Raw genomic sequence first — 10,439 nt, forward strand, 5'->3', positions numbered from 1 at the left:
GCAAATTTTAATGGATATTGAAGATGCTTCTGATGATTAAGGTACAGTGAGACTACTCTTTATGAACTCATTCTGAGTTTTATTAAAATGTTTGTTTGGGTGGCCAGGTGCCTTCTCTCTCAGTCAATTCCTAAACCTCTCTGGGAGTCACTCAAATCCTCCAGGGACCCCTAAGAATTGATCTTCATCTTCACTTAGGGGTCATTGAGAAACTTCACCCAAAACCAGATGGACAATTCAAGAGTTCAGCAAATCCAACTGCTTTGCTCAGGAGATGAACTAGATGTGGAATTTCGAGGTCAGACTGGATGAGACCTCTTCCACATCTTTCTCCAAAATGAGCACTTCATAACCAAAATCCCCTGGACAAAGCCAGCTGTTCAGGGCAAGCTGGTAGCACAGTTTGCTTTTATGATCCCTTTATCTTTACAACAAGTATCCATCAAGTCCCCACATCGCCTCCAACAAATGATTTAATTGCAGTTGGGGCAGAAAAGGGCAAGGGAGCTACAGGGAGCCTCCCATATTGACAGTTGAAGTTTAGAATTTCTTAGAAGTTCAAGGTGAAAGATAAAAAGATCCTGTGATTCTATTCGTGAAATACCACCCCAGGTATTTCACCCCAGGTACCACTCCCTTCTAGAATCACCAGGAACCAAGGCTCCGTTCCCTGAAAATCTTTCACCCTTCTTACGCGTGGCACCTGAGACCTTCCTCCTCCTCGGGCCCCTCCAGTCTTCCGGGTCGAACTTACTGCCTGAGAAACTGTCGGAGAAACTGGTTTGGGGAGCCCAGGAAAACACCCCAAAACCCAGGAAAGGGCCTGAAAGTCCCCCAAGCAGTGCCTTTTTAGGTGATGGAGACGATGGGGCTATCCTTCGGCTGTCCCGCGAAGTTGGCGGCGGAAGAGAAACGCCTTCTGTAACTTGAGTGTAAGCAGAGCATCCCAGACAGGGCCAGGGCCAGGAATGTCAAAGAGCACAGGACCCACTTCATGACGCCCGGGTAGACGAACGGGAGGATGAGGACGATCAGGAGGCCGAGCAGTAGGAGGTGCACCATCAGGCTCCGGGCGGCCACTCTGTTGGCACTGGCAGAGTCTTGGTTTTCCTCCACCCCAAATCCCCGGGCCTGCGAGCCAGGGAAGCCCTCCAGGCTCTGAGGGGCCAGGCGGACCTCTTTTCGAGGCTTCTCCATCTGCCGCCTCTCCTCTTCATGGTCCCGAAGGCCGCCTATCAGCCCCCCGGGGACGGCCGTGTTTTCTCTGCAGAGGGGGCAGGTGATTACCCAAGCGCTCTCCTTGACCCTCAGAAGGAGTTTCAGGCAGACGGCACAGAAAGCATGCTGGCAGGCTAACAGCTTTGGCGGCCTGTAAGGGCCGTACCTGTTGCAACACACTACACAATCCACATCTCTGTCGTCCGAGGCTTCAGAGGAATCAGGAGAGCTCCTTTCTCCCGCTGATGCTCTAGGAGAGCCCCGTTGTCCCGTCCCTGGGGTTGCCTGCTCCGAGCCACCGAGACGGATCAGGGTTGGACTTGGTGGTCTCGGAAGATGCGACTCACTTTCCAGCCACGCTCCGGCCATGCTGCCTGCCACGAGAGAACCGTGATCGGCTTTGGCTCAGTTCGTGTGAGGGTTGGACAGAGGCGAGGTTCATTTTATCCGGCGCTTTTCCCCTCATCACGTGTGCGATTGATTGATGACAGCTGCCTTGGGCGTAAGTCCCTCTGGGGCAGCAATGACTCTCTATGTTTTTTCTCCAAGAGAAAAAAATCCAGCGTTAATCAGTAACTTGCCGGCGAGGAGACTTTGTAATGCCTGATAGAATGGAAAGACTGCGGGCAGGACTTGGGCACGCCAGTCTTACAAAACTAGCAGCCATAAAGACTTTTTCTGTAATGGTTCTGAAGGGTTGAGACTCATTTCTGAGGAACTCCGTCGGCTGGAATACGTGCTTTGATAACCAATTCTGAGGTCACCCACCATTTCCTGTAGAAATGTCCGGGGTTGCCTTAGCCGGTGATGCTGTGAGAAACAGCATGGTGTCATGTTGGAGAGCGGAGAGTGGAGAAAAAGGATCCTGGGGATATGGTTTAATTCTTTAGGGAATAGAGAAATTGGTAAACAGAAAGACTGAGACTTACTCCCCCTCAAGAACACACATCTCCTCACACCACAACATCACACACCCTCACATCGCATGAAACCAACTGAGCAATGCCTCTGCAGGATTTTTTTTTCCGTTGGCCCACAGAGTCTTTGTCCGAGTGAGGAAGCTTATGGTATTTGTTAAGTGCTTGCTATGTGTTGAGCTATGCTCTCAGTGCTGGGGTAGATACAAATTAAACAAGTTGGGCGCACTTCGTGTCCCACATGGGCTCACAGTGGCTCTTTTCCATGCTGAATATTTGAGCTCTTTCCAAATATTTTCTGCATGCCTTCAGAGTATAAGCTCCCTGAGGGCAGAAGCTGCCCTTTTGGCTTTTTGCTGTTCTCTTCATTCATTCATTCAATCGTATTTATTGAGCGCTTACTGTGTGCAGAGCACTGCACTAATACTATTCTATTTATTTTGTTAATGATGTGCATCTAACTTTATATTTATTCTGATGACTTGACACCTGTCCACATGTTTTGTTTTGTTGTCTGTCTCCCCCTTCTAGACTGGGAGCCCATTGTTGGGTAGGGACCGTCTCTATATGTTGCCGACTTGTACTTCCCAAGCACTTAGTAAGTGCTCTGCACACAGGAAGTGCTCAATAAATATGAAAATAATAATAATAATAATAATAAGTGCTTGGGAAGTACAAATCGTCAACATATAGAGATGGTCCCTACCCAACAACGGGCTGCAACATGACCTAGTGGAAAGATCTTGGTCCTGGGAGTCAGAGGACCTGAGTTCTAATCCCAACTCTGCCGCTTGACTGCAGTGTGACCTTAGGCAAGGCACTTTATTTCTCTGTGCCTCAGTTACCTCATCTGCAAAATGGGAGTTCAATACTTGTTCTCCCTCCTACTTAGGCTGTGAGTCCCATGCGGGACTGGATTATTTTGCATCTACCACAGTGCTTGGCACAGAGTAAACACTTTACAAATGCAAATGTTATTATTATTAGGATTCCCAAAGTCTTATTACAGTTTTCTTCTCCTTGAGGGAATAATAACAATAATGGTATTTGTTAAGCATTTACTATGTGCAGAGCACTGTACTAAGCGCTGGGACAGATTGTATCTACTTGCTCAATTGTACTCTCCCAAGAGCTTAGTAATATTCATTCATTCAATCGTATTTATTGAGCGCTGTGTGCAGAGCACTGTACTAAGCGCCTGGGAAGTACCAGTCAGAAATATATAGAGACGGTCCCTACCCAATAACAGGCTCACAGTCTAGAAGGGGGAGACAGACAACAAAACAAAACGTGCACACTGGTGTCAAAACCATCAGAATAAATACAATTATGGCTATAATAGAATTATAGCTATAATAATGTTATAATAATGCTCTGCCCCCATGAGGACCTCGATAAATATTGTTGATTGACCGATCGATTGACCCAGAGCTAAAATACCCCCCATCTAGAATCCCAATCCCGTTGTCAGTATACCAGTGGAAATAATAATGATATTAATAATATGATATTAGTTTGCCTTTAGCATATTTTTTTGAGTAACTGAAAGCACACTGTGGAAAGCATTTTACGATGTCTAAGCTCACTGTGGACAGTGTACCTATCTACCAACTCTGTCGTATTGTACTCTCCCAAGCACTCAGTGCAGTGCTCTGTACAAAATAAACACTCCATAAATGCAATTGATTGATTGATTGATTGTTACCCTGTCTCTAGCGAGGGAAAGGAGCTTGTCAGAAATCACTCAGCGCATAAGTGGCGGAGTTAGGATCAAATCTCAGTTGTCTTGTTCGTTCAATTGTATTTATTGAGCGCTTACTGTGTGCAGAGCACTGTACTAAGCGCTTGGGAAGTACAAGTTGGCAACAAATAGAGATGGTCCCTACCCAACAACAGGCTCACAGAAATTCAGTATCCTATTGAAAGATTTAATCCCAGAGACGTAGAACGCCTAGCCAAGTTAGGATTTGTCTGCCCACTTCCCATAGCAAATATCCCAATTAATCCACTATTCAATCATAAAGTCTTAAAGGACAAAACCATTTCTCCCGATTTGCTTTGTTCAGGTCTCAGTAAACACTGAGCACAAAGGAGCTCTCAAATGCTTTTGATGATGCTTGATATCTTGACCAAATTCCAGAGCCCATGGTCTCCTAAAAGGCCTTCACACCTCAGGTGGTTCATGTGGGGGGCAAAGAGCAGGAGCCTACCAGTTGTTCTGAAGATTGAGCAATGTTGGTTCTTTTATCTTCGAAAGAAGTCGGAGAAATCAGAGAAGTCAGAGAAGCAGTGTTACCTACTGGAAAGGGCACGGACTCGGGAGTCAGAGGACCTGTTTTTCTAAACCCGGCTCCGCCGCTTGTCTGCTGTGAAAATATGGGCAAGTCACTTCACTTCTCTGGGCCTCGATTACCTCATCTGTAAAGAGGGGATTAAGATTGTGAGCCCCACGTGGGACAGGAACTGTGTCCAACCTGAAATACGACTGAATGAATCATCATCAATCGTATTTATTGAGCGCTTCCTGTGTGCAGAGCACTGTACTAAGCGCTTGGGAAATACAAGTTTGCAACATATAGAGACAGTCCCTACCCGACAGTGGGCTCACAGTCTAAAAGAGTGGGCTCACAGTCTAAAAGTGAATGAATGAATGATTGAATGAATCATTGAATGATTAGCTTGTATTTACCCCAGTGCTTAGTACAGTGCTTGGCACATAGTAAGTGCTTAACAAATGCCACAGTTTATTTATTCATTTGATTTTACCAACTCCTCTTTTGCGCTACCCTCACACCCCTGCAGTTAGGGGCTACCGCATTCTACCTCTGTTTGGATCGCCTTCCCTTTTCATATCTGACAGACAATTACTCTCCCCAAAGTCTCTTCAAAGACTCTTCAAAGTCTTATTGAAGGCACATCTCCTCCAAGAGGCCTTCCCTGACTCAGCCCTCTTTTCCTCTTCTCCCACTCCCATCTGCATCACCCTAACTTGCTCCCTTTATAATGATGGCATTTATTAAGCGCTTACTATGTGCAAAGCACTGTTCTAAGCGCTGAGCACTGTTCTAAGCACTGATTCACCACCCCGCCCCCAGGCCCACGGCACTTACTCACATATTCATAATTTATTTATTTATATTAATGTCTACCTCTCCCTGTAGATGGTAACCACATTGTAGGAAGGGAATGTGTCTACTATGTTGTTGTTTGTACTCTCCCAAGTGCTTAGTACAGTGCCTTGCACACAGCAAGTGCTCAATAAATATGATTGGTTGATCCATTGATTGATAGGATGTAGTGGAAGGAAAAAGAATATTTGGGGAGGAGTAGAGGGAGAGAATGAGACATGCTTTATTGTCAGCTGTGTGAATCTGGGCAAGTCTATTAACTTCTCTGTGCCTCAGTTACTTCATCTGTAAAATGGGGATTAAGACTGTGAGCCCCCCGTGGGACAACCTCATCACCTTGTAACCTCCCCCACGCTTAGAACCATGCTTTGCACATAGTAAGTGCTTAATAAATGCCATTATTATTATTATTATTACATAGCCTTTTAGGGTAACCAAAGGGCAGGGAAATGACGGAGAGGAGGAAATGGGTTAGAGAGGGAAAGTAGATCCATAATAATAATTACTATTAGTAATAATAATTATGTTATTTGTTAAGCACTTACTACGTTCCAAGAACTGTTCTACGTGCTGCGGTAGATACAAGGTAATCAGGGTAGACACGGTCCCTGTCCCTCAGGGGGCTCACAGTTTTAATCCCCATTTTGCAGATGAGGTAACTGAGGTTCAGAGAAATTAAGTGACTTGCCCAAGGTCACACAGCAGATGAGTGATGGAGTCAGGATTTAGAACCCACGTCCTCTAACCCCCAAGCCTGTTCTCTCGCCACTGGGCCATTCCCAGATGCCACCTTGATTTTAGTTGAAATCAAACTGTTCTGCTTGGGGGACACAGTTGCTTGCTGTGCTGCCCACTCTGCCCTTTCCAGCTTCTAGACATTTGGAGCCAACATGTTCTTATCTGAGAACACTGTACCAAATTTTATCTGAACACCATGGGAGGTGGAAACTGTTACAGACCATTAAGCTGTTCAGAAAGAAAGCAAGAAAACCATGGAAGTGGGTAGGTGACTCTGTATTGATGACCCCGACGCTGGGAACCAGAACTGAAGGCCCCAAGTTTCCCAGGTCACGGGTTTGGTAGGAGCCCACAGATTGGTCAAAGGCCTGCTTGACAATTAATAATAATGGCATTTACTAAGCCCTTACTATGTGCAAAGCACTGTTCTAAGCACTGGGGACGTTACAAGGTGATCAAGTTGTCCCACGTGGGGCTCACAGTCTTAATCTCCATTTTACAGATGAGGGAACTGAGGCACAGAGAAGGGAAGTGACTTGCCCAAAGTCACACAGCTGTCATGTGGCGGAGTTGGGATTTGAACCCCTGACCTCTGACTCCAAAGCCTGGGCTTTCACCACTGAGCCTCGCTGCTCCAACTGTCAGTTCCTTCATCCCCACGAGCTATGTTGGTCCTGGCCCTGTTCTAGGGATGACAGTCCAAAGTGGGTGGGTCAATCAATCAATCAATCAGTGGTATTTATTGAGTGCTTACTGTGTGCAGAACACTGCACTCTATTTATTTATTTATATTACTCTATTTATTTTACTTGTACATATTCTATTTATTTGATTGTGTTAATATGTTTTGTTTTGTTCTCTGTCTCCCCCTTCTAGACTGTGAGCCCACTGTTGGGCAGGGACCGTCTCTAGATGTTGCCAACTTGTACTTCCCAAGCGCTTAGTACAGTGCTCTGCACACAGTAAGCGCTCAATAAATACGATTGAATGAATGAATGAATGTACTAAGTACCTGGGAGAGTACACTATAACAGAGTTGGTAGACACGTTTCCTGCCCAAGGGAAGTTCTAATAATAATAATAATAATGATGATGGCACTTATTAAGTGCTTACTATGTGCAAAGCACTGTTTTAAGCACTGGGGGGATACAAGGTGATCAGGTTGTCCCATGGGTGGGCTCACAGTCTTAATCCCTATTTTACAGATAAGGTAACGGAGGCCCAGAGAAGCAAAGTGACTTGCCCAAGGTCACACAGCTGACAACTGGTGAAGCCGAGATTTGAACTCACGACTACTGACTCCAAAGCCCGGGCTCTTTCCATTGAGCCACGCTGCTTCTCTTCTAATGTGGAGTGACCTTAGTAAAGGGGAGTGGGATTGAGCTGGGCCTGAGGGAGACTTAGGCCTTCCATAGGCTGGAGAGCTGGTTTCCCAGGAGCCTGGACTTTCTGTAAGCTGGAGGATTGGTTTTCCAGGATCCTGGGTCTTCTATAGGTTAGGATGCTGGTCTTTCAGGAGCCCAGGCCTTCTATAAGCTGGAGGGCCGATCTAATAATAATAATAATAATAATGATGGCATTTGTTAAGCGCTTACTATGTGCAAGGCACTGTTCTAAGCACTGGGGGGGATACAATGTGATTAAGTTGTCCCACGTGGGGCTCACAGTCTTAATCCCCATTTTTACAGATGAGGTAACTGAGGCTCAGAGGCTTGCCCAAGGTCACACAGCAGACTTGTGGTGGAGCCTGGATTCGAACCCATGACCTCTGACTCCACAGCCCGGGCTCTTTCCACTGAGCCAGGCTGCATCTCCCAGGAGCCTTGGCCTTCCTTAGGCCGGAGTGCTGGTCTCCCAGGCTTGTAGGCCGCTAGAACTGCCAAGAGGTCTGGGTGTCTCTGCTCCTGGGCCGTCAGCGGAAAATCTTCTTTCTTTTGAGGGTCCCAGGATTACCCCGAATCAGCCTGGAGGTAGCCTAAATATTATGCTATCCACATTGCTGAATAATAATAATAATAATAATTGTGAGTAGCAGCATGGCCTAGTGGATAGAGCCCAGGCTTGGGAGTCAGGGGACCTGGGTTCTAATTTCGGCTCCGCCACTTGTCTGCTGGGTGACCTTGAGCAAGTCACTTCATTTATCTGGACCTCAGTTCCCTCATCTGTCAAATGGGGCTTAAGACTGGGAGCCCCATGTGGGACAGGGACTGTGTCTAGCCTGATTAGCTTGCATGTACCCCAGCCCTTAGTATAAGTGTCTGGCACATAGTATGCACTTAACAAATACCATAAAAACGGTGGTATTTGTTAGGTGTTTTGGTGCATAGAGAGCTGTCCAGGTTAGGGAAACTCTCCATTATTTTACTTGTACATATTTACAATTCTATTTATTTTGTTAATGATGTGCATCTAGCTTTATTTCTGTTTATTCTGATGACTTGACACCTATCCACATGTTTCGTTTTGTTGTCTGTCTCCCCCTTCTAGACTCTGAGCCCGTTGTTGGGTAGGAACCATCTCTATATGTTGCTGACTTGTACTTCCCAAGTGCTTAGTACAGTGCTCTGCACACAGCAAGCGCTCAATAAATACGATTGAATGAATGAATGAATCAGACCAGCAGTCAGGCCAACTGCCGCAGTCCAGAGGGGACACCTCAGTAGGTTTCGGGGTGCCACTAGCTAGTGGGCGTGCACAAGGACCACGAAACAAACTCCAGGTTTCAAGCCGGGAACAAGCTCTTTGCTTTTATTCAAGAAAACAGTTGCGCTTAGCACAAATAATAATAATACTAATAACGGCATTTATTAAGCGCTTACTATGTGCAAAGCACTGTTCTAAGTGCTGGGGAGGTTACAAGGTGCTCAGGTTGTCCCACATGGGGCTCACAGTCTTAATCCCCATTTTACAGATGAGGGAACTGAGGCACAGAGAAGTTAAGTGACTTGCCCGAAGTCACCCAGCTGACAAGTGGCAGAGCTGGGATTTGAACCCATGACCTCTGACTCCAAAGCCTGTGCTCTTTCTACCGAGCCACGCTGCTTCCCAAAGGATCCAATCTACAGACATGCAAAACAGCAACAAAACACGTATGCAGTGGAGCCAAAGATCATTTATTTACAACCCAAAGAAAATTACAAATGCCACTTGCCGCGGGTTTGTGGGGCAGGAACGGGACGAGGACATAGGCAGCCCCCTCGGGTCTCCACACAGGCCGTGGGGCATCCTCGGCCTCGAAGCAGCATGGCCCAGTGGGTAGCGCCTGGGCCTGTGAGTCAGAAGAATCTAATCCTGGCTCCACCACATGTCTGCTGTGTGACCTTGGACGAGTCACTTCAGTTCTCTGGGCCTCAGTTACCTCATCTGTAAAATGGGGATTAAGACTGTGAGCCCCATGTGGGACAGGGACTGTATCCAACTTAATTAGAGAAGCAGCGTGGTTCAGTGGAAAGAGCCCGGGCTTTGGAGTCAGAGGTCCTGGGTTCAAATCCCGGCTCCGCCAATTGTCAGCTGTGTGACTTTGGGCAAGTCACTTAACTTCTCTGAGCCTCAGTTACCTTATCTGTAAAATGGGGATTAAGACTGTGAGCCCCACGTGGGGCAACCTGATCACCTTGTATCCCCCAGTGCTTAGAACAGTGCTTTGCACATAGTAAGCGCTTAACAAATATAATAATAATAATTATTATTATTATTATTATTAATTAGCATGTATCTACCCCAGTGCTTAGTTCAGTGCCTGGCACAGATAATAAATACCATAAAAAACAAAAAAAGCTTGCTAATGGGGATCTTGGGGTCTTGAGTGATGAGTGTGTCCCTGGTACAGCTGGTGGGGGAGGACAGACCCATGACAACTCAAGGGTGGCATCGGTGGAAAAATACACCGATTACCTCACGCTTTTTTCCTTTTTTTAAAATGGTATTTTTAAGCACTTTCTATGAGTTGAATGCTGTTCTAAGCGCTGGGGTAGATACAGGCTAGTTAGGTTGGATGCAGTCCCTCACTACGCGGGGCTCACATTCTAAGTGTGAGGAGAACCAGGGAGCAGAGAAGGGCGGGGAATTGTCTGTTTATTGTTGTATTGTACTCTCCCAAGAGCTTAGTACAGTGCTCTGCACACAGTCAGAGCTCAATAACTATGAATGAATGAATGAAGTGACTTGCCAAGCATTGAGAGAGCCGGAATTAGAACTCAGGGCCAGAACTCCCAGGCTTGTGCTCTTTCCGCTAGGCCATGGTCTTTCCAGGCTTGGTGCTTCTATACAGTTGCCGTGGAGGGGGTTGTGTTGTGGATTTTGGGGGCTGGTGGGGAGCTTTGGGGTCGTTAGGGTCAGGTGGCGTGTCGTTAGAGAAGCAGCGTGGCTCAGTGGAAAGAGTCCGGGCTTTGGAGTCAGAGGTCATGGGTTCAAATCGCGGCTCCGCCACTTAGCTCT

General features: G+C 46.6%; 1 protein-coding gene across 1 annotated transcript; it reads right to left on the minus strand.

The window, feature by feature from the left end:
• Window positions 1-837: 837 nt before the first annotated feature.
• On the minus strand, window positions 838-1,587 carry RNF186 (ring finger protein 186). Its single transcript, XM_038747283.1, has one exon. It carries the CDS (start codon window positions 1,585-1,587, stop codon window positions 850-852), a length of 738 nt encoding a protein of 245 aa, XP_038603211.1. The 3' UTR covers window positions 838-849.
• Window positions 1,588-10,439: the final 8,852 nt, after the last annotated feature.

The sequence above is a fragment of the Tachyglossus aculeatus genome, chromosome 5 (assembly GCF_015852505.1).
Source record: "Tachyglossus aculeatus isolate mTacAcu1 chromosome 5, mTacAcu1.pri, whole genome shotgun sequence".
In the NCBI taxonomy this organism is placed as follows: Eukaryota; Metazoa; Chordata; class Mammalia; order Monotremata; family Tachyglossidae; genus Tachyglossus; species Tachyglossus aculeatus.